The sequence below is a fragment of the Rhinolophus ferrumequinum genome, chromosome 18, assembly GCF_004115265.2.
Source record: "Rhinolophus ferrumequinum isolate MPI-CBG mRhiFer1 chromosome 18, mRhiFer1_v1.p, whole genome shotgun sequence".
Classification (NCBI taxonomy): Eukaryota; Metazoa; Chordata; class Mammalia; order Chiroptera; family Rhinolophidae; genus Rhinolophus; species Rhinolophus ferrumequinum.
Window position 1 is genome coordinate 56,359,226 of NC_046301.1, and position 24,739 is coordinate 56,383,964.

The 24,739-nt window shown below is 45.7% G+C and overlaps 1 protein-coding gene across 4 annotated transcripts in view; it reads right to left on the reverse strand.

Moving 5' to 3' along the window:
• INSR (insulin receptor) overlaps positions 1-24,739 on the reverse strand; it is a 125,521-nt gene that overhangs the window by 33,669 nt on the left and 67,113 nt on the right. For all 4 annotated transcript variants that reach the window (XM_033134339.1, XM_033134341.1, XM_033134342.1 and 1 more), the window contains exons 3-9: positions 17,971-18,292; positions 12,067-12,215; positions 10,905-11,049; positions 7,272-7,486; positions 6,211-6,337; positions 4,869-5,119; positions 3,426-3,593 (exon numbers count right to left, since the gene is read on the reverse strand). In XM_033134339.1, the coding sequence (XP_032990230.1) occupies positions 3,426-3,593; positions 4,869-5,119; positions 6,211-6,337; positions 7,272-7,486; positions 10,905-11,049; positions 12,067-12,215; positions 17,971-18,292 (1,377 nt within the window). The remainder of the gene's footprint in view (positions 1-3,425; positions 3,594-4,868; positions 5,120-6,210; positions 6,338-7,271; positions 7,487-10,904; positions 11,050-12,066; positions 12,216-17,970; positions 18,293-24,739) is intronic.

A 24,739-nucleotide genomic window follows, 5' to 3' on the forward strand; every position in this document is an offset into this window, starting at 1 on the left:
TGAAAGAATCTAGCTCATTCAGGAATCCTGAAGTCAGAGTAGAAAGGTGGTTCTCACCAAGAGGTGATTCTGTACCACTCCATACCCCAGGACACTGGGCAAGGTCTGGAGACTTTTCTGCTTGTCAGGACTGGTGGGGAGAAAAAGGACCACTGGCATCTAGACAGTGGAGACCACGGATACTGCTGGACATCCTACAATACACAGGACAGCCTCATCCCAGAGAACTACCAGCCCCAAAAGTCAACGCTGCTGAGGTAGAGAAGCCCTGGGCTAAAGACAGGAGAGGAGATCGGGAGAAGAAAACTTTCAAATAAACATAAAAAAGGGAATTAAAAAACAAAACTCTCGAGGCAGCAGTCTTAAAAATACAATGCTGTTTTTGTAAGTACCACGGTTGGCTGTGTCTTGACCCCTGATGTCCATTCGCACAACCACACTTCTGGTACAACCTCGGGAATGCACACTACTCCTTACAGGCAAAATCCATGACAGCCCCTTAGGGTCCCCTTTCCTGCTACCAGCCCTTGGTGTTCCACTAGAGTCCACTGAGCAAAAGAAATTCCATCCTTGCTCCGCCCTTAAATAGATCCCGTAGACAATAAGCTCTAAGTACCTTCCTGTGGGTGGTGAGTGTCCACGCAGAGGCCCAAGTACTTACAGAGCTTTGAAAGCCTGCAAAGGACTCTTAGAAATATTACTGATGTTTTTTTGTTTGTTTGCTTTTAAAGATTTTATTGGGGAAGGGGAACAGGACTTTATTGGGGAACAGTGTGTACTTCCAGGACTTTTTTCCAAGTCAAGTTGTTGTCCTTTCAGTCTTAGTTGTGGAGGGCGCAGCTCAGCTCCAGGTCCAGTTGCCCTTGCTAGTTGCAGGGGGCGCTGCCCACCATCCTTTGTGGGACTCAAGGAATCGAACCGGCAACCTTGTGGTTGAGAGCCCACTGGCCCATGTGGGAATCGAACCGGCAGCCTTCAGAGTTAGGAGCATGGAGCTCCAACTGCCTGAGCCACCGGGCCGGCCCACTACTGATGTTTATTAATACACGTGGAATAAGCTGGCTGGGTTTACTGTGAGAGGGCTAGTGATGGCATTATACATGGAGAAAAAACTCAAGATTTCCTTAGTAAGGGGGCTTCCTGACAATTTTCTGGAGAGGAAGGAACTTTTGATCAGGTGCAGGCATAGCTCCCAATACCCGTCACCCTTTCCAGCACCCACTGCACGACACTTGGTGTCCCATGGTTTTTCTGAGACTAAAGAGTAAAGCATAGCGACATACCTAGAGCAGTCAAATCCTTAGAGACAGAAATAGACGGTGGTGCCAGGGGCTGGGGGAGGGGAGTGAGCATTTAATGGGGACAGAATGTCAGTTTGGGAAGATGAGGAAATTCTGGAGATGGATGGTGGGGATGGCTGCACAGCAGTGTGAATGTACTTAATGCCACTGAGCTGGACAATTACAAATGCTTGAGATGGTAAATTTTATGTTATGTGTATTTTATCCCAATAAAAAAAGCCATATAGTTGGTAAGACTGTATTGTATAATTTAAATATGCTCAGAGAGTTAACATATGTTCTAAATCCCCCCTCCAAAAAAGATAAATATGTGAGGTGATGGAAATGTCAGCTAGACAAGAGGAGTCCTTTCACAATGTATACACATGTATCAGTCGTCACAATGTATGATTTAAATATCCTACAATTTTACTTGTCAATTATACCTCAATAAAGCTAAAAAATAAAAAAGGTCACTAAATGACACAAATAGGAAGCGCCTACTGGACATGATTAGTAAATTTATTTTGTATGTGTGTTAATAAGTTTAATTGTTTGTGTGTGTATACGAGTATGTGGGGTTTTGTTTTTTTTAATTGTGGTAAAATATGCACAACATAAAATTTATCATCTTAATCATTTTTAAGAGTAGAGTTCAGCGGCACTAAGTACATTCACATTATGGTGCTACCATCCCCACCAGCCATCTCCAGAACTTTCCCACCTTCCCAAACTGACACTCTGTCCCCATGAAACACTCACTCCCCTCCACTCCCGCGGCCCCTGGCACCACCATCTACTCTCCGTCTCTGTGGATTTGACTCCTCTGGAGACCTCCGATGAGTGGAATCACACAGATCTTTCCTTACTAAGTTTATTTTTAATTACATAAACTTTGGGATCATTAGAAATAAAACTATGTTTAAATAGTCACGTTGTAATGATAGATTTATACTTCCAAAATAATAAATAAATAATAAATAAATAAATAAATTTCTTGCTCTTTAAAAAAAAGGAAAGCATGGACTGCCCACCCACTGCTGGTGGCGGTTCTATCTGGAGGTTTCAGTTACGCGAATGCAGGGCAAACAGCTCGCAGCTGAGCCAACCACTATGCTTGCTCTCCAGTTCTGTAAAGCAGCCGAGGAGATAAATCACATTTGCAATCCTCGGCTCAGGCGAGGAATGAGGTCACAGGCATACATATAGCACATGATCCTAGAGCTGGGACAGCTCCCTGAGATCATCTGGCCTTCTGCCCCTTCTCCCGAAAAGGAGGCAGCCGGTGACAAGCGTGGTGGGTGCCCAAAGCCCTGCAGCAGGTCAGGTCCAGCCAACAGAGGACCAAGGGCTCCGGGCTTCCCCACACCTCTCCAGCAGCTCAAGGTCAAGGGCTGAGGATACCACTAACTCAAAAAACCTAAAGAAAAATAAATACAGACAAAGAGAAACAAAAAAACAACTAAAAAAAAAAATGATTTGTTTCTCCAGTCTGATGGGGTTTTTTAAAACCTAGTTTTAAAATAATCTTACACTAATTTACACGAAGTAGTTTGAGGCTTCAAATATTTTTCCATTATTTTTCTGTAGATAGATGGAAGTCCATTAAGTAAATAAGACTCAACACTGAAAAAAATATCATCATTCATCTAAATTTTTAACGGAAAGCACAGAAGGGAATAGATTATCGCTCCTCACTGTCTCCAATCCTTAAAATTTAAGGGCCTAAATTTAGGGACCAAAAATCCTTCCACGATTTTATCAGTCATTTCTCAACACGCTCAGTTGTGTTTCTAGTCTAGCAGGGAAGTCTCTTGTGGGTTAACGCAGCTACATCCCCACGAGGGAGGGGGAAAGGCAGAGAGGGAAAGGAAGGAGGAGGTGAGGGGGGAAGGAGGACAAAATTCCAGAGGGAAATGGTACCAAAACATGGGAAATAGCTGGTTTCGACACAAATCTTTAGAGTGTGTACTCCTGTGGTGATGTTCAGAAACGTGTATGTGTGTTTTCGTACGAGATGGAACAGAGTGTGTGTGTGCGTGTGCACTTGTAACACACTGGGAAATGGAAGGGGAGAGGTGTTTCCCTGGAAGTGGATCAGATGTGTGTAAAACCGACCGCTCCCACACAGCCATCTGCACTCACCTTTGAGGCAATAATCCAGCTCATACAGCTCACTGTCTTCCGCCTGCCTCTCCCAGAAAACCAGGTAGTGAGTGATGTTGCCATTGGGATCAGAGGGAGGCTTCCACTTCAGGATAATCTGGGATGAGGAATTAGAAACTGAGATGGGATCCAGGGGGACAGAAGGATCTGGAAAGAAGAAAGAAAACAGGTCCACTGTGAAAAGGGTGCAAGCTGTCGGGTGGGTGTGAGAGGGGACATACAGGTTAGAGAAATCATGAGGCTGTTCGCTGCAGTGTTATTTAATATCAGAGAAAACTGGAGACATGGAATGCCCATCCAGTAAGGGCATGAGTTACAAAATTACAATCCATTCCTACTGCAGATTATGTAGATTGTGTAGCCATTTATTCACCCATTTACGCAACATGTATCCATCTCTAACTATGTGTCAAGCTCTGTTTTGGGCCCTAGAAAGATGCTGATGCTGGGGAAAGGGAGGATGGTGAAAAGAGACAAACTCACATTTTCTGGTTAATATTCGCCCCAAATTGAACCCAGTCACAGGGCAAATTTCGGCAGCTGGATGCCATTCAATCATATCACTAAGCTGGCAGCTCATCTGACATCCCCCCGCACTCCACTGTACCGCCTTTGGGTTCCACAAAACCTTCCCTCGAGTATGTAGCTGAGAGAGTTGGTAAGGGGTGAAGGTAGGGGTCTCAAAGCAGAGGAAACAGTCTGTACAAAGGCCCCAGGAGCTGGAGGTTTCCAGAAACTGTAAGTCCTTTGGTATTGCTGGAGGACACAGGATGAGAGGGCACTGGCAAAAATGCCGACACTGATTCATGAAGCTTGGACTCTATGCTATAGATTAGGGTTTCTGACCCTCAGCACCAGTGACATGTGGGCCAGACAATTCTTTGTCACGGGGGCCTCCTTGATCTCCACTCACCTGATGCCAGTAGCACCACCTCCACAGTCACAACCAAAAATGTATCCAGATATCACCAAATGTCCCCTAGGGGGCAGAATCACTCCCAGTTAAGAACTACTGCTATAGGAGAACCAAGACTTTATAAAAATATAACTAAACTGTCCTGAAATACTCTAGCCCCTGCCCCCCCCAAAAAAAAATGGGCATGGGAGAAGGGGTACAGAGATGAAACAAAAATGGCAAAATGTTGATAATTGTTGAAGCTGGGAGACAGTTCACAGGGTTCATTCTTCTTTCTACTTTTGTGATGATTTGAAAATTTTCCACAACAGGAAAAAGAGATATAGATACCCCTCAGGTGGCTTGTTGCTACTGTGTTGTCTTCTGAAATTATAAAGCTCAGCACCCGGCTCTTTTAGAAGCCAATAACCAGGCAAAAAAGCACTTTCTACAACATCACCATGTCAGCCTGTCAAAGGCAAGATGTCCGACTCATGCACAAACTCATAGTCACACAAAATACTTACTGGTGGCATCTGTGTGGACATAGATGATGTCGCTCTTTGCCCCATATGTGCGACGTTCGTCAGAAAAGGTAACCAAGGTCTTGACAAAGATGGCGTACTGGGTCCAGGGCTTCAAACCCCGCATCAGCCATCCTGGGTGGTTCTGCGACTTAGGGTCGTTGGACCTCAGGGGAGGGTCAATGTCGACCACTGTCCAGCTGTTGGAGCCACACGCATCCTGCCCATCGAACTCCGTCACATTCTGATAAGGGCTTTCGAGATGAAATAGGAGAAGGCGGTTACCATTTTTCAACTATTGCTCTGAGATGCGGCCAGGGGAAATGACATCCTACAGGGTTACATCTTCTTCACCAACAACCTTATGCCACAAGGAAAAATGACACAGAAACAGCCAAAGAAAAAGGGACCACCTCCCTTGATGTCTCGAGAATATTATTTAATATTAATAATATTGATTAATGATAATATTTAATAAAAAAACATTCTTTTTAATATTATATGATTACATTTTTAGTTTATTATATATTATATGTAATGCATTATATAAATATGACACATATTAAGTAACGATATTTAATAAGCAACCATATGTAATAAATAATATTAAATAAGATTGAATAAATAATAAGTATTGTTTCCCAATACTAACAATGGTGATGATATAACAATAGCAGCTACCTCACGGGTTATTGATCAGATTACATGAGAGAATGCGTACAACTTCTCAGCACACAGCCTGATACATAATACATCTTGAGAGATGAGGCTATTATTCCTGTTAATACCATCACCACTTCCGTTACCTTCCTTTAAATTTTCAGCACAGTCGTATACTCAAAACGACTAGGTGATGACAGAGTGTCAGGTTGGGAAGATGAGAAAGTTCTAGAGATGGGTGGTGGTGGTGGCTACACAACATCACGAATGTACTTCATGCCCCTGAGCTGGACACTTAAAAATAATTTAAATGGACAATTTTTACCACGATTTTTTAAATGTTGGGAAAAATACAAAGTAGGTTAAGAAATAAACTTTTAAAACCCCATTAAGTAGACTGAACAACTTTTGTTGAGGACGTCTGGTGAGACGTGTAAGAGGCAAAATGGACTATCGCTATAGGAAATGGGCCAATCTGAACCTCCAAAAGGAACCTGTCTGATTTAATTTCTGGCTTTTGACAAAAGGGGACATGACTGACTGACTTCATACACCATCAACTGGTGAGATCGTAAAAAAGAACCTATGATATTCATTCCACAAGTGGAAAGGAGACAGAAAGGAGCCTCCAAGGGGAACATCTGAGCATACACGTAACACACACACCTCTGTGCCCTCTACTTACGCCTCCTTGTAGAACAGCATGAACCCCAGGAGGTCTCGGAAGTCAGGGGGCCAGTACGGCTCCCACTTCAGCAAGATCTTATCAAAAGATGTCCGAATATAAGAAAATTTAAGTAATTCATTTTCACCTAGAAAAATTTTTAAAAAGAAAAAGAAGGAATATCAGTATTTAATGTGTTTCAGCCGAAAGCAATGATCCTACACTCCCAAGAGTGTCCATGGAAGGGAAATGTCATCCTGCTGCTCCATGGACTGACCTCGTTCCCATGTGCGTCTCCCAGGGTCCAAAGGCAAGAACTGGTCATGGAAGTTGGCCGCTACTGCCAGCCAATTACCTGGCCAGATGCTCAAATGAATAACAGCAGTTGGCGCCAATGAGAGGACCACTGGCCAATAATTAGGGATTTTCCAGGGTCACCTTTGTCCTGACACAATTCTGTCGTGCATAGGGACCTTTAAGCCTGACATGTGAGAAGACGTAACTGCAGTGCAAACGAGCACATGCTAAGTGAATTTAGAGTGTGCAGATCACATATACGTCGGACAGACAATTCCTTGGAGAGACGATGCCTTGGAGAGAGTAACTTCCTCTGCCTAGAATGCTAGCCCTCCCGTAAGCTCCAACCCAACCTCACTCTCTCCCTCCCCTGAATTCCCACAGCATGGACCACATTCTGCCATAAGGAACCAGCTCTACATAAGGGCATTACAGAAACCCTGGCAGCTCAATGCTCACGCATATGCCTTCAAGAGAGACCCTGTCAGAGAAGTGTAGTCGGCTGACAGTCTCCAGCTGTAGCAACTGCAGGACCTGCTATAGCATTTGAACCAAGACCATATGTAAGGAGGTGTCATTCATTCGATGCTTATGTGGCATCTTCCAGTATCAGGCACTGTGTCTGATGCAGTAGGCACAGAGACAAGATGTACAACACCTATCCTCGGTATTTCAGAAAGTCTATATAGTTGTATAAGCTCACTGGGGGGCAGTGATACCCCTGGGGGCCAGTGTGGTGGGTGAGGGGATCCACAGGCTGGAAGGACAAGGGCATCACCACTTACAGGACGCCTGGTCCCCATTGGTCTTCAGGGCAATGTCGTTCCTTTCCTGGCGCCCCTTGGTTCCTGAAACTTCCTCCATCTTGTGAATTTCCGACAAGCAGAGTTTGGGATTATAATGGAAGAAGAGTTTCCCCTGAGTGATGGTGAGGTTGTGTTTGCTCCAGTCCCACAGTTGTCTTAGGTTCTGGTTGTCCAAGGCATAGAATGAGTAGTTCCTATGGAAACACACACACCTAGTCAATCATCGGCTTATCATCTGCAACTCCAAGATGGTGGGGCCATGCTGGAGTTGATCTCGTTCAGCACTACGTACTCAGCCCTAACCATTTGCTTGGCACACACTCGATTAAGTGTTGAATCAGGGGTAGGGGGATACAAGGCACTTTGACAAGGGACAAGGGACAAGCGTTCGTGGCCAGGAAGGTATCTGAGCTCCACCTTGTGGGGGAGGAGAGTAAGACTGGCATGTACTGAGATGTGTGTTTCACAGAGGGGAAAGACTGAAGGTACAGAGGCACGTGAGCTGGGCCCAAGGAAGAACAAAGTAGCCTGCTCTGGCGGACAAATGACAGGAAATGACTGGAGAGCTGCAATGGGTCAAACCCTCTAATACACTGAATGCCAGACCAAGACCAAGAACATGTGATTTTCCTTGGTAGGCAAAGGAAAGTCACTGAAGGTTTTATAACAACTCAGTAACTTGATTAGACTTGTGCCTTAGAACGATTAGTGGGCCACCAGTACATGACGGATAGGAGAAGGGAAGCATCTAGACCTGTGTTGTCTAATACAGAAACCATTAGCCACCTCTGGCTGTTGAGCACCTACAATGTGGCCATTCTGAACTGTAGTGGAAGTAAAAAGGTTTTGAAGACTTAGCATGCACAAAAAAAGGTGTGAAAGATCTTCATAATTTTTTTATATTGGTTCCAACTTGAAATGATATTTTAGATGTAATGGGTTAAGTAGAACACATTATTTTTGTTTCAATTTTTTAAATTTTATTAAATTTATTGAGGTGACAATAGTTAATAAAATTATATAGGTTTCAGGTGTACAATTCTATAATACATCATCTGTATATTGCATTGTGTGCTCACCATCCAAAGTCAAGTCTCTTTCCATCACTATATATTTGACCCCCTTTACCCTTTTCTACCTCCCCCGAGCCCCTTTCCCTCTGGTAACTACCATACTGTTGTCTGTGTCTATGAGTTTATGTTTGTTTGTCTTAACTGAAAGCAATAAAATACATTATTAAAATCCATTTCACCTATTTATTTTAAAGTTTTATAAATGTAGCTACTAGAACATTTAAAGTCACATATGTGACTTGCATTATATTTCTGTTGGATGGTGCCGGTCTATTTCTAGGATGCCCAACTAGGAGGTCACTGGAATAATCCAAATGAAAAGTCTAAACTTCAACAAAAAGGCATTTTGTGGCAGAAGAGTCAACATGAGCTGGTGAGTGATTCAAGAAGGTAGTCTCTAAACAATTCTGTGGATTGGCTTCTCAAAAGCCATTCACATCCCCCCTTTCCCTTGCCTTCCTCTACTATTAGACTGGAAAAGGTAAATATTCACTCTCCCAGACTCCCTTGCAGCTAGGAGCAGCCACATGACCCAGTTCTGGCCAAGGAGATATAAACAGAAATTAATGTTAGGGGTGAGAGTGTGGCAAGTTCCAGGGAAGATTTTTTTAAAGAGAGAGTCTCAACTGACATATACCTTTGTCCCTTTCCCCTTTTCCTGTTGGGTCTACAGACATAAGGTTGAGGGTGAAGCAGCTATCTTGTGACCATGAGGAACACAAAGATGGAAAAAGACCTGGGTCCTATCCTTGATGGACTTGTTGGATGGCTCCCTCAGACTTCTTGCCCATAGTCCATCTTAATCTGCATGAAACGTGGCTAGTCTGGATTTCTGTTGTTTTACTAACTGAAGTAGGGTCAGTGTGACCTGGGGGAGAGGGGATCTGAGAAACAAGGATAGACAACTGGGGCAAAAAGGGGAGTTCCATTTTGCACATGTACTTGAGGCTCCCGGGGGTCACCCAGCCGGAGACAAGCTTGGGGGTAAGCCACGGCTGGGGTTCTCAGCATTAGAGATCACTACAGAGATGGCCAAGGCTGGGAGCCAGAACACCAACTCTCAAAGGCAAGTGGAGGCAGAGGAGCCTGCGAGGGGAACAAGGAAGGAAACCTGGGGAGACCAGAAGGATGTCTTGGGGAGGTAGAACCTTATGGGCCAGAGGAGATGAGATTTCAGCAATGAACAGGTGCAATCAGTATCAAGGCGACCAGGAAGTGAGAAGGTACTAGATGCAATAATTACAGGGTCCTGCTTGGACCTACACTCCAACTCACACTGAAGCCCAGAGAGCCAGATGCCCTATTTCATTCCGGCCAGCACCCTTGGAGAGCACAAATTAGGCTGAGCCTCTGCAGCTTCTAAGAGTGAATGTGAAATGGGTATCACCTTCCTTGGGTGGATCTTGAAACATGTTCCAAGACACATTCCTTACTCTCAAGATTTCTCCAGGCATTTTCTCCTAATAAATGATTTTTTCTTTTTTTTTTTTTTTGGCTTTAAAAACCCCTAAGTTACTGTGGTGACTATGGTTAACAACACTGTATTAAATATTTGACAGCTGCTGAAAGAGTACATCTTAAAAGTTCTCATCACAAGAAAAAAAAATTGTAACTATGTATGGTGACAGATATTAACTAGACTTATTGTGGTAAGCATTTCACAATGTAGACTAATATTGAATCATGATGTTTTACACTTGAAACTAATATAATGTTATATGTCAATTATACCCCAATTAAAAAAAAACTGCTTTTCCATTTTCCCGCAATTTTATTGAGATATAATAGACATAAACATTATTAGTTTTAGGTATACAACATAATAATATGACATACATATATATATATATAGCAGAATGATTACCACACTAAGTTTAGTTAACATCCATCACTTCACATCGCTAAAAAAATTTTTTTTCTTGTGATGAGAACTTTTAAGATTTACTCTCTTAGCAATTTTCAAATATACAATACATATCCTCACCATACTATATCTTACATCATTAGGACTTATTTATTTTATAACTGTAAGCTTGTACCTTTTGACCCCGTTCATCCATTTCACCCAGCCCGACCTCCTGCTTCTGACAATCACCAATCTGTATTCTGTATCTATGAGCTTGGGTTTTCTGGTTTTCTGGTTTGGGGTGGGGGTTAGATTTTACATATAAGTGAGAATACAATCTGTATTCTGTATCTATGAGCTTGGGCTTTCTGGTTTGGGGAAGGGGGGTTAGATTTTACATATAAGTGAGACCATACATTATTTGTCTTTCTCTGTCTGACCTATTTCACTGAGTATAATGCCCTCGAAGTCCATCCATGTTGTCACAAATGGCAGGATTTCCTTCTTTTTTATTCATAGTATTCCTGAATAATATTCTGTTATACATGTATACACCACATTTTTTTTACCCATTCATCTGCTGACGGACACTTAGGTTGTTTCCATGTCTTGGCAAAAACCCCTAACTTTTTCTGACTCACAATCTTCCTCGTTAGTGTTCAGGCTACAGACACAGAATCAGGACCCACATACCCGATTTCCAAGGTATCCCCCCGAATCAGATGTAACTTCCGGAAGAAGGAAAGTGACACAAGGGCATAGGAACGGCGGATTTTCAGATATCCTGAAATTTCTTCAATGAGGCCGAGGTTAGCCTCTAGCTCAGCTGCCAGGTTGTCTAAGGAAAGGAGAGAATATCCAGTGAGTTTTATAGAAACATTTTAACTTTCCGTTCTTTCCCATAATGGGAAGTTAAATTACAGGCTGAAAAATGACTTTGACATATCCTGCTCAAAACGAATCATGCTTAATTAAAATAAAACCCAAAGGCCGTACTACGGGATCGGCAAATCCCTAAGTAAGTGACCACTGCTTTTTTTCTCGTCTCATGTCCTGCTGTCCCCAGAACATCACTCTCCTGTTGATCTGCCTGGGTTGCTCCATCACCAACTCAAAGCACGGCTCTTCCAGTCAGGAACTCTTCTAAAACAGCAACCCCCTTCCTCTCTGTTTCAAAGGTTCGCAAACTCCAGACCACTGGCCAAACCCGGTCTGCTTACTTTGTAAATAAAGTTTTACTGGCACAGAGCCACGCCCATTTGTTCACGTATTCTCCACAGGGGCAGAGTTGAGTCATTATGACAGACACCCTCTGGCCTGCAAAGCTGAATATATATTTATTGTGTGGCCCTTTGTAAGAAAAGGTTGCCAACCTGCTCCCTCCATTACCCGGCTTTGCTTCCCTTCAGAGCGGGACCACCGCCTGAGTTTACGTTAGACGTTGATTTGCTTATTTGCAAGATCCATCATGCACGGACATTGCCTGTGCACTGTAAGTACTCCACCAATGTTTGCTGAATAAATAAACAAAGGAATGCTTTTTTGCCTGTGATGGTATTTCTAGAAACATGGTCCCCAGACCTGCAACAAGGCATGTTGCCTGCTTGTTAAAAACACAAATTCCTGATGCCCCAGCTCCCAATTGTGGAAAATCAGAATCTCAGGGCGGGAAATGGGGCCCAGACGTTGCTGCGAATTTCAGGTTTGGAAGCAAACGGTTGGGTGAGTCCGCTGGTTGGAAAACCACCCAGGATGGACTTAATATCGCCTATGGAGCACGAAGCAGAGTCTGGACCATTTCTCTCTCCACTCACAGGGAACACGGACCCCAGCAGGCCAGTCCCCCAGCACTCACTGCCGCCTCGAATGTTGATGATAAGGCTCCCATTGATGACAGTGCAGCCTCGCAGCTCCTGGGCAGACGTCACCGAGTCGATGGTCTTCTCGCCTTCTAGGAGGTGACAGACCTTGGGACAGGGGCCCAGACACGGAGTGCACATCAAGCTGAGAAAGAGCAGAGGGGGGTCAGGACACACAGGATCCCCCTACACACGGCAGACAGCATGCTGCACAGGGTCCCAAGTGACGGGACTTTCGCCATTACCCTAAAGCAGGGTCCTACACCCTCAGCACTGCTGACATTTGGGGCCAGAGAATTCTCCGTTGTGGGGGGCCATCCTGTGCACTAACGGTGCTGAGCAGCATCCATGGGCTCCCCCACTTGCTCCCAGTAGCACCCCCACCCAAGGTATGACAGCCATAAAACGCCTCCAGACATTGTCCCCTGGACGGAGGAAAGCGAATCGCCCCAGGGAAGAACCACCACTGAAAGTGACAGACAGGCTTATGCCCTTTCTCCATGGTGGCGGATCCTAAGCACTACCCTGAAGTCAGGACACTAATGCTTTTCCCTAAAATGACGGGTATCCTGTGTACCACAGGCTAGCAGATTCACTCTGTGCCCCATGGAAACAGGACTCACACTATTACACCAAACTGATGGGTCTCGTGGAGTTACCATGGTGATGGAATGATGCTCAGCTGATGGGATGGGTCTTATGTGGGACTCTGCTGCCAGGTCCAAGTATCAGAACTGATGCTGTCATCCCGGTGTGGCAGAACTCAGGCTGGTACTCCAAGGAAACGGGATGTTTGTTCTGCGTGGGGTTTGAAGTGACCGTGGCTATAACGGGACCTCACATCTGATGGTGGGTTACTAGAGACAGACTTTGGTTTTGCCTGCCAACAGCCTGATGTCCTCAAATTTACAGCCCCAGGAGTCCTTTGGAAACCAGCCCTCCCCCACGTGGGGTCTCTGTGGTCAGTTGTTGCTGGCATAGCCCTCCTGGGTCCAGTCAGGACACAGGATCCAGGCCAGGCTGGGCACCGCCTTCCATCCCCAGGGATTTAGAGGTGGGCACATACCCAAGTCAGTCCAGTGAGGGTTTTGCTAAAACTTCCTGGAAGGAGAAATTGTCTTCCTTCAGGGGTATCTATTAATAAGTGGGTGTTGCTACACTGTTAGCACGGGGCAAAGAGTCGGGGGAGAGGCTGCCTGAGAACAAAAGCCACGGAGAGAGAAATAAAGCAAAGGATGGGAAGACGCCAGTTGCGTATCACTTGAGCTGCTGGATACCGGCGAACCTGAAGCTGTTCCCTGAAATTTCTGGATACAGGTTATCAATAAACTCCTTTCCTCTTGCTTCCGCCAATTTGAGCCGGGGCTCTGGCCCACACTATGTCAAGATTACCAGCTGTTACAGCCTCAGTCTTAGTTTCCTCATCTGTGAAAGGGAGAGAATGGCAGTCCCTACCCTCACAGGTGGGGATGAGGACTACATGATGCATAACACCTAAAGCACGTGGCATACAGAAAACACAAGTTGTTAGCCCTGGCCACGACGATCACTTTATTAGTGGTATTGTCACTACTGCTATTTCTACACCCCTGGGATGTTTGTGATGGTCGTAAAACAAAGAACATAACTGGGCTTTGTCCCAGGTCCTGGCACAGAGCTCCGGAAGCTCTTAGAGTTTCCAGAGTGATAGAAGCATCTTTGTTATACTAATGAGATGATCTGTGGGGTCCCTAAATAGCCTCACGATGGGGGGTGGGTCCCCGGAAAGACCAAATGTATGATTAGAGGGCTGAGTCTTTTGGCCACCTGACCTCCAAAGAGAGGAGTGCGGCTGGAGATGGCGTTCAATCACGTGGCCAAGGATTCAGTCCATCACATCTCTGTAATGAAAACCCAGTAAAAACTCTGCTGGAGGGTGATGTCCTTGCTTCCCAGAAGGCGGTGGATCTCTGTGCCCGGGGCTCTCCCAGACCTCACCCTCCGTGCCTCCTTAATAGTAAAGCTATGACTGTAGGTATACGTAGTGCACGTGCCTGCCATGAAGCTGTTCTGATCCCTGGGCATCCATTTCGAAAGACATCCATCTTGAACGAACACAACGCCAGCCTTAGGACTCAGCTACTAGCAAAACCACCAGATAAGAATCAGGCTGCTCCCACCCATGAAGTTCCCTCTTGCAGAAAGCCCTGGGTGACTAGGTAACTGACCTCTCGGGCGACCCCACTTCTCCCTGCACCGTAATTCCTGCTCTCGTGCTTTAAATTAGCCAATAAAAAAACCAGGAAACCCTACGTGCCCCACCCTCAGATCCTAACACAGGCAGAGCCTGAGGCTCGTTCCCCTTCTCCCTCCCTCTCTCTCTCCCGCTCTCTCTCCCTCTGTCTCTCTCACCTTCTCCCTCTCCCTCTTTCTCTCCTCCACCCTATGACCTCACTGTGTGGCCCTCAGGCGGACCATGTACCCTCCAAGACCTGTGGGTAATAAATCTTTTTCCTCAAAGTTCCCTAATGGTTTCTTGCTGAAGTGCATCCTGGGATCAGGATCATAATAAGAACCACGAGAGCCGGCCCAGCCACAAACAGGAGCCCCAGTGTGGGGTATGTCTGTGGAGCTCACTGGGCGTGATGTGTGCCAGGGCAAGCGAAATGGCACTCCTAACTGACGGCGCTGCCATCAGGAGGCTTGGGACTGACAGAACACGACAGCTTTATTTTAGTTCTGAGCTGTGAGTTCTAGCAAATCACTGAACCCAAAAGGTTTGTGGGAGCCCCCAAATTTATAGGCAGGCGACCAGAGGTGTGGGTGGCCTAGGGACCCCCAAAGCATGGCTGGCGTCTGAAGTAAGGGCCGTCTTATGGAGGACCGAGCCTTGAGCCTGTGCTTTGACACACTCCAGGTGGTTAGTGTCAAATTGGAATGCAGTACACCCAGTTGGTGTCAGAACAGCTGGGGAGGAAGCAGAATTGGGACCAAATGTTTGGGTCCCTTTGTTGGTTATACAAATATTCACTGAGCATTTATTATGTGACAGGTGACACTCTAAGCTAGGGGTCCACAAAGTACAGTCCGCGTGCCAAATCCAGTTGGCCACCTGCTTTTGTAAATAACGTTATATACGGCCACACCCACTGGTTTATGGATCACCCCTAGCTGTTCTCACGCTATGAGGGCAGAGGAGAGTTGCTGCAACAGAGACCATATGGCCTACAGAGCTGAAAATTTTTACTAGCTGGCCCTTTGCCGATGCCTGCTCTAATCTGCGGGCACACATGAGTGAAAAAACAATTGACTTTCCCTGTGGGAGATTATAAATGGCCAGGAATCCTTTTCAGCTGTCACACAGAAAGTAGGGTCTGTTTCCTCATCCAGTGAACCTGGGCTTGGCTGTGTGAATGGCTTTGGCCGATGGGACATTAGCAAATGTGATGTAAGCAGAGGCTTGAAAAGTACTTGCACACTGGAGCATGTCCTTCCTGGCTACTGAGATGAGACATCACGTGGAGAGAACCCCCAGCTGCCCATTTAAGATATGAGAGGCTATCCTATACCATCTGGTCAGGACTGACCCAGCCCACACCAGACAAACCACCAGTCAACACACAAAATCATTAGAAACCATAGATGAGTGTTAAGTCACTAAGTGCTGGGGTGGTTTGTTACGCAGCTTGAGCTAACTGATACACTCGTGGTCTAATTGGGGAAAATTAGTAAATTGACAATTGAAATATCAGCTAGCGGTACATGCCAGGAAAAGAGTTAAAACTGAGTGATGTGCCAAAGAGTAGCTGGATGGCTAATTCAGACAAGGCGGTCATACAGGGAAGGAGTCTTAGAGGAAGTGAGTTGTAAGCTGACCTGTATGACAAGAGGCTGGCCATGAAAATATCAAGGGGCAGAGGAACAGGGATGCCCTGCACCCATCACACACTTCCCATTCACCCTAAATATAGAGTTAAGGAGTATCTGCTGCTCCCGCCAGGTATCCCACAGTGACTGACCATAGATGGGGAGACCTTTTAACAAATCCATGCGCATTCCCAGACCTCTGTTCTGAACTGTTTCCCAGGGCCAGCCCCGGTGGCTCAGGCGGTTGGAGCTCCGTGCTCCTAATGCCGAAGGTTGCCAGTTTGATTCCCACATGGGCCAGTGGGCTCTCAACCACAAGGTTGCTGGTTCCTTGACTCCCGCAAGGGATGGTGGGCTACACCCCCTGCAACTAACATAGGCAACTGGACCCGGAGCTGAACTGCGCCCTCCACAACTATGATTGAAAGGACAACAACTTGACGTGGAAAAAATCCTGGAAGTACACACTGTTCCCCAATAAAGTCCTGTTCCCCTTCTCCAATAAAAGCTAAAAAAAAAAAAAAAAAACCTATTTCCCAGATAAGCCACAAGAACGGAAGAAAGCATATCTGGTCCTATTTGATATCAAACCACATTAGAAAATGCAGCGGCACTAATGTCTCTCATAAAATGAAACAAAAGCTTCGAAGGAAAAATATTAATTTTTTAAAAACCTGCAAAGTATCATAGTGCCATAATGAGTCGTAATTAGCATCTCTCCCTTTGTCCTCTTTCACTCAGTAAAGGTTGCGAGCATCCAGGAATGCTATCAATTTCCTGGGGCCACCACACCCTCAGGAGAACATCAAAGGAGGTGGCTATACTTAGAGGGTCTTCCTTATGGTGAAGGCAAAATACCTTTCATTTAAAGGCAATATCTTTTAAACAAACATCTTACCAAAAGATGTTAATATCCACACTTCATTTTAAACATGAAAAAAAAAAAACAAGCCAGAAATGAATCAAAAGGAATATGGTCATTTTCCCAAACTTACTGATAAACTGGGCCTAAAAAAAAAAAAAAAATAGCTCTGTCTGGCATGCAAAAGTGATTTATAGTCACCTATTTTTGGTCAACAAAGCCACATGACAGTTTTTATCAAAAACGAATAAAACAAAACATATTGTACTTGCAGGTTTCACAAACACTCAGCGAGAGGCTCATAAGAACTGAAATAAAGATTGTTTTCCTTCCTACCCTACCCTCCCGGGGTAATAAAATTTCCCACCAGAACACTCTCGCTTGGCTAATTCTCAAGTCTGAAGAGGAAGATTTTTTACGTAAGCAGGTCAGCTGGAGGCCCCTCGGCGTGCGTCTGTTTCTGATTTGTTTTTGTGTTGCTTTGTGGAGGTTTTTTTTCAAACACAAAAACCAGGAAACAGATTTTTTAAACTTGGTTACGGCCCTGAAACACCAAAATAGCTCATCTAAGAAGCTAAAAACATGAACAAAAAGTCTGCGATGTGCATAGGATCTGACTCACGCCAAAGACAGAAAACCCTATTTCTCACCCAAATAGTGGGAAATGGTTTCACGGGACTGTGCTTCACAATACAACAAAACCCTCAGAACAATCAAGAATCGAGTCTTCCTCCTTGAGCTCTGGGCTGATGTCAGCACGCTGTCCAGCTCCAGGTCAGAGAAAACATTTTTAAAAACCTGAACTCCATCTTGATGGTAATAGCCAGGCAGCCCCGTCAGTGGGGACAGTCCATAAATGTGAAGCCAAGGACTTCTGCCTGTGTATCTTCTATTCCCAAGGCTAAGCACAGAAAGCTTTAAAAATCATGTACAAGATGCCAAAAATATGTCCTCTCTGGCCCTTTACTGAGAACGTCTCCTGCTCCAAAGGCCAGGACCAAAACAGGAGGCAGAAATGGCATCCAAGAGACCCAAACATATCACTGGTCATCACAGCCCCCTCACTCATAGCCACTGAACTCTGGTTTGTCACACAGTTTTAGCAGGCAGCAGGCACCTCCATTACCAACCCCAAAGTCCTCCTCCTCTTTGCAGCTCCCCCCAACCCCCGAAACCCACACCCAGGACTCACTTGCTAGAATTCATCGTGTATCCAGAGGGACACTCAGGGATGCACTTGTTGTTATGAATGACATACTGGTGGCAGCCCTGTCTCCGAGAGTTCTTGCATTTGTTGTGCAGGTCCTGGCAGAAGCTGAAGTTCACGCAGCGCCAGTCTTGGAAGTGATAGTACGGAGGTGGGCAGGTGTCCACACACCTGCCGTCCAGATAGAAGTTGCGGCAGGCCACACACTTGGTGGGGTCGTCGGGCTCGGAGCAGTTGCCCAGGCACTCACTGTGGCAGCAGAGGCCTTCGGCGGTGCAGCCGTGAGACTTACAGATGGTGGGGCAGACTGGAGAGAAAGAAAACAGCTGGTCAACGGCTTTGCCCAGTTCCTGTCTGCACAGACAGCAGTGCTGGATTAGGGAGTACACGCCAAACAAAATAATAACAATAACAGCTCACTTCTGCAGCACGTGCTGCACACCAGGCACAAAACCATTAACAAAAGCATTAACTTATTTACGCCCCCAAACCAGTGGTGTGCTCGTGAATGTTTAACAACCACTTCAAAGAGGGGAACAGAGAGGCTCTGACTTGTAGCATCTGCCAATTTCCACGGTGTAAATGCCCCCAACCTAGTTACTGAACATGGAGCTGGCAAGAGACACATGGTTGCACAGCATCAGATAGTACGTCCACCATACAGATACAATAGTAGCAAATAACCTCAAAAGCATAAACACAGTGGTCCCCCTCTATCCATAGGGGACATGTTCCAAGATCCCCAGTAGATGCCTGAAACCGCAAACAGTACCAAACCTTACATATGCTATGTTTTTCCCTATACATATGTACTTAGAATAAAGTTTAATTTACAAATGAGGCACAGAGATTAACAACAACAACCAACAATAAAATAGAACAATTGTAACATAATTGCAACATACTGTAATAAAGGCAATGGGACTGTGGTCTCTCTCTTGCTCTCAAAATATCTTATGGTACCGAACTCACCTTTGCACTTAAAGGAAGCATTTTCCGGCTTCTCTTGGGCATACCCAAGTTGCCAGCATCACTATCCTTGTGCTTTGGGACCATTTTTAAGTAAAATAAGGGTGACTTGAACACAAGCACTGTGATGCCCCAATAGTCGATCTGTTAACCGAGACGGCTACTGAGTGACTAACAGGCAGGGAGCGTGTACTCATGGAGACGCTGGACAGAGGGGTGATTCACGTCTCAGGCAGGATAGAGGAGCGGAATGGCACAAGATTTCCTTGTGCTACCCAGAATGGTGCACAATTTAAAACTTATGAATTGTTTATTTCTGGGATTTTTCAACAAGTATTTTTTGGACCACGAGTAACTAAAACCTCAGAGCGAAACCATGGATAAGGGGGGACTAACAGAAAAATGGAGTGAGATCATTAGGAGACGGTGAGTTTTGAGTATTTATCACCTTTATTTTTAACATAATTTAATTGTAAGTTTATATCATTTAAATTTTAGTAACAGCTTGTTTAACAACCAATTCACTAATTTCCTGAAAATTAAACAACCGGCTCTAGCAAGCCAGTTCCAGGACGCAGCTGCAGTACTGGTATAAACAGGCATATTAGTGTCTCCATTTTCTGCATTTTACAAATGGGGAAGCCAAGGCACAAGAAGGTTAAGCAAATTGCCCGAAGGTCATTTATTGTTTCAACAGACATTTGCTTGTGCTGATCTAGACATTGCAGCCTGTGTGGGGGCGAGGTAGCCATACCCAGCCTTTGGGAGCGCGCGCTCTAATGGAGAAGGTGTATTAGTTAGTTAGACACACAATGTGTAATTCAATATGCAACAAGCGCTGTGCTGGAGGTAAGGGGGAGGCGACATTCCTGCTACAACCTGAAGGAAATAATGAACGGGAAAGAAGGAGGAAACTCCGGCTGGGGGTCAGATGCTGCGCATAGATTTTGTGGCTGCAGGGAGCTTTCTTGTTCGATGCAGCTGAGCTTGTCCACTAAAGCCTGGGCCCTGCCATGGCCTCCTCCAGCAGCTCGTCAACATCCCCTTTCTCCCGATGTCTGGCTACTCGTGGCTTCCTAATTACCCCTTGATTGTGGTCCCTCAGCATCTAGCCTGGGCCTCCCTTCCCAGACTGTTGTGGACAGATAGCTTCCCTGGGGCTGGACAGACTACGGCCACAGCAGAGGCTGTCCTTGGAGGGCTTTTTTCGCTCACTCCCTGCAAGGCTAGAAACACAATTTGGAAACTGGAGAGTATTACTCCAAATCCTCAGGGTTTTTGATGACTACAGCGAACGTCACGGCCTGAGTGGACCCCACTGACCAGACCCAGGGAACAGAAATGTCCCCTGAAGCCACATTCACATATGAGCAGCACGGTCTCATGGAACTTTCTGAGATGACAGAAATGTTCTCAATCCGCGCACCGTCCAATACGGCCACCACTTCTCCCCTGTGGCTGGTGATTGTGGTTGGTGTGACGAGTAACCGCATTTTTTTTTTAAATTGTGGCAAATTACACAGAGCATAAAATTTGCCATCTTCTAAGTGCACAGCTCAGTGGCATTAAGCACATTCACATTGTTGTGCAGCCATCCCCACCATCCATCTCCAGAGCTTCCTCATCTCCCCAAACTGACACTCTGTCCCCGTTAAACACTCCATGCCCTCCCCTCCCCCAGCCCCTGGCACCACCATCTACTTCCTGTCTCTATGAATCTGACCCCTCTGGGGACCTCATAAAAGGGAATCACACAGTGTGTGTCCCTCTGTGTCTGGCTTTTTTCACTGAGCATCATGTCCTCCAGGTCCATCCACGTTGTAGCAGGTGTCAGGATGTCCTTCCTTTCTAAGGCTGAATGATCTTCCACTACACGGATGGACCCCATTTTGTTAATCCATTCATCTGTCCATAGAACTTGGATTGCTCCCTCCTTCTAGCTGTGGTGAACAATTTTGTTATGATCAAGGGTCTCTTCGAGACTCTGCTTTCAGTTCTTTTACGTATATACCCAGAAGCAGAACTGCTGACTCACGGGGTAATTCAATTTTTCATTTTGTAAGGGATCACCATATTGCTTTCCCCAGTGGCTGTACCATTTCACATTCTGGCCAGGAGTACCCAAGGATTCCAATTTCTACCGAGGAGCGAAACTTCTAATTGTATTTCAATTTTAATTTTTAGAGCCACAGGTGGCTACTGGCTCTTGAATTGGACAGCAGAGGCTTTGAGAATAAAAATAAACTCCTTGCCAAGGCCAGCAGGTCTATGTGGACTAGTGCCTGTCGGCCTCTCCGAGTCCTCTCAGCCCCATGCGGCAGCCACCGCTCACATACCCAGGCTCAGTCCTACCTCAGGACCTTTGCATGTGCTGACGGCAACACCCTATCCCTTATCCTCTCATGACTGGCTCCTTCTCGTCCGTCAGGTCTCAATAGCTTAGAAAGACCTTCCCTGACCTCCCTATTGCAAGTCACTCCTTCCTTCTCAAGACATGTTCCAGCACATCATCTTGTTACGTTTTCCTCATAGCACTTGTCACTCTCGAAAATTATCTTGGGTGCTTGTTGATTGTCTGTCCAGAGGGGAGCTTAGGAGGCAGGGGAGTGTCTGTACCATTCACTACACTGACCCCTACGACAGTCACACCTTGCACCCAACAGGAGCTCAGGAGACACATGTCCAATTAGACAGAGAGGAAGCAAAAGGAGGGGCTATGGAGCAGTCCGAAGTCCCTGATTTTTAGCCAATGACTCAAGAATTCCTGCAAGTATTCCCAGTTCCACAACACCCTGAAAACCACATGCAAAATTTGGAGCATCTACGCATTGGTGCACATGCTGATATTTCTCCATGGATCCACAAAGAATTAAGAAGCTGTAACGGGCGCAGGATGGAGGTTAACCAACCAACGTCTGTGTAGATTTTTTAGGGTGCACATACCACCCATTAGCTCCTTACTTAATTCTAACAAAGACCCTGGCAGGGAGAGGGATGAGTAATATTATGCCCACTTCACGGAGGCAAGAAGACTGGCTCAGTTGAGACACAGCAGGGTCCAAACTGAAACCCCTGACCTTTTGGCTCTGAATCTGACATTACTGGGTCTTTAGAATGGTGCAGCCATCCCCAGGGTGCCCTCAGTCCAGAGAGAGGAGTGATGCGCATTCAGCTTTGGCGACATAGCACCTGCTGCCCCATAGAAACACCATAAAGGCTTCTTTGAAGAACCGACCACAGTCTCAGTTTTCTGGTCTGTAAGATGGGAGGATAACAACAGTCCCCGCACTCCTTCTTGTAACTAAACGAGATGATGTGGGTAAAGCACTAGATTCTTCCATGGACACATCGTAGGTGTGCTATCAGGGACCTACTGTGGGTATTCTTTCTGTCGTCATCATTCCTAACGATCTGTCTACAGAGACACAAGGGCTCAAAGTCGATGGCAGGAAGCAATATATATAAGGCAGACGACAGTGATCTAGGACCCATATAGATCCACCCTCTGGGCGACCCCAGAGAGCAGGAAGCAGCCTATTTCTGCTCTCAGGGGCTGCGTCTGAGGGTCAGTCCTTAAGTTCAGAAGAGGCATCAGCAAAGACTTAACAAAAACTTCCCAAACACATAAGCCTTCCGGTCTGGACAATGCTAAGAAACATTGAGGCACCACCAGCAAACAGGCAAGAGGCTGACCACAAGGCTTTTATATCTCATGCTGGAGCGCCCTCTAAAAGGCCCACCTGAGAATTATTTTATTCTACAGCACAGGAGCTGGCAAACTTTTTCGGCAGAGAGTCACAAAGCAAATGTTGGGGCCACAGGTCTCTGTCGCAATTAGTCCAATCTGCAACTGTAGTGTAAATGCAGCCCCAGGACCACTCCGTCCAATAAAACTTTATTTACAAAAGCAGTTGCCAACCCCTTACCCAGTGAGATGCTACCTGTGGTTGATTTACTGTTTCTATTAAGGGCCTAGACTCCAGGAAGCCAGATGTCAACTTACAGATGCGTATGCTGTAAATCATCTTTATCCAATTGAAGAGATAACCTCCCCCAAATGTCAGTTTTATTGCCTCATAGGACATTAAGCAGCCCCGTATCTAACTTTGGGATCCTATTTCAGTAATTATAAATGCTTTGGCTTTACCATCCCGCTGGCCCCCTGCTAAAGGTTAAAAAAAAAAAAGTGTTGGCAGGTGTTCTTTCGCGCTTTTTTTTTTTTTCCTCCCTAAGAATTCTGTTTTTAACTTTTCAAGAAAGTTAAACTTTGATAACGATAAACTAACTCTGGGTGTCTCCCCCACTTTGTTTCCAAGTACTTTATCTTATTTAATAGAAATGGCACTCACTCGGTGTGGCCTCCCCTCGCCGGCACCCTCATGCTGAATTATGAAAATCAAGCATTGTGCAAGATGAAAAAGCCGCCAGGATGGAGGACGGGGCTGCCTTTCCTCTCCCTGTGCCTGCAGCCCTGCATCCTGTCCCAGCAGCCCAGTCCCAGGGGGCCGCCATCCCCGCACTGTTTCTGCCAGAGAGGATGGCAGCCTTTTCAAGAAAATGCCAAGCAATCAGGGAGCTGTCAAGCTTCCAAGGACAGACGCACGCTGTATTGGGGGAAGATGTACCTGGACTTCTCCAGGGAGGGCAAGCAGCAGTCTTTCCCTCCAAATCCATAGGTTTCTTGTCTGTGCAGCCATCCTGCCACCCCCAAGCTGCCTTGGGCTGCTGGCCCCAATTCCTTCCCAATTTTTCTTAACATTTCCAAAAGCCCCTGGCCTCCACTTCCACCAGCAGAAGCAGCCACTGCCTTCCTGACACTTTCACCTCAAGTGGCTTTTTCACTACACTTTGCTGAGAAGATTGAAAACTGAATTCTAAAAAACTGGTGGAAGGGGAAGGGGGTCAGAATCCTCTGGGGACCCTCTAAAGTAAGTGCTTCCCACCCTACAATGCTGGCCCTCAAGACAGATTTACAGAAATGCCAACTCATTTAAGAGAGGGGTTTCAAAGCAAAGGAATCAAGTGCAATTTGACCCAATATTTCTACTTCTAGGAATTAACCCAGTGCCCATAGCCACCCGGACGGGAATATTCTTCACCCTTTGTTAATCATCTCCACCTGGACATTAATTAGTTGTGTTTATAACAGCAAAAGACTAGAGACAATCTAAAGGTCCGTAGCAGGGAATGTGTGGATAAATTACTGTGGATCAAGGAGACAGAATAGCACGCAGCTGCGAAAAAGGAGGCGGCTCTGCATCCAACGCACTTCCAACGCAGCATGAAGTGGAAAAAGCAAGTGCAGAGGAGTATCTAAAGCATTCATTTGTGGAAAAAGGAAAGACACACACAGTGGGACTGCAAAATGGAACAGCTAATTTGAGAAATAGTTTGGTAGTTTCTTGTAACATTAAGCATATGCTTCCTATCCTGACCACACAACCCAGGAGTTTACCCAGGTGAAATGAAAAAATGTATGTTCACACAAAGACCTAGATGGGAAGGTTTACAGGGGCTACATGCATAATCACCCCGAACTCGAAACAACCCAAGTGTCCCTCAGTGGGGAATGGACAAACACTGTGCCTCCATATCATGAGCACCACTGAGCAATCAAAAAAGAACAAAGTGCTGATACCCACACAACAACATGGATGAATTTCAAATGCATTATACTGAGTGTAAGAAGACGATCTCAAAAGCTACACGCTGTACGGTTCCATTTATATGAAATCCTAGAAAAGGCAAAACTATAGGGCCAGTGGGCGCATCAACGTCACGAGGG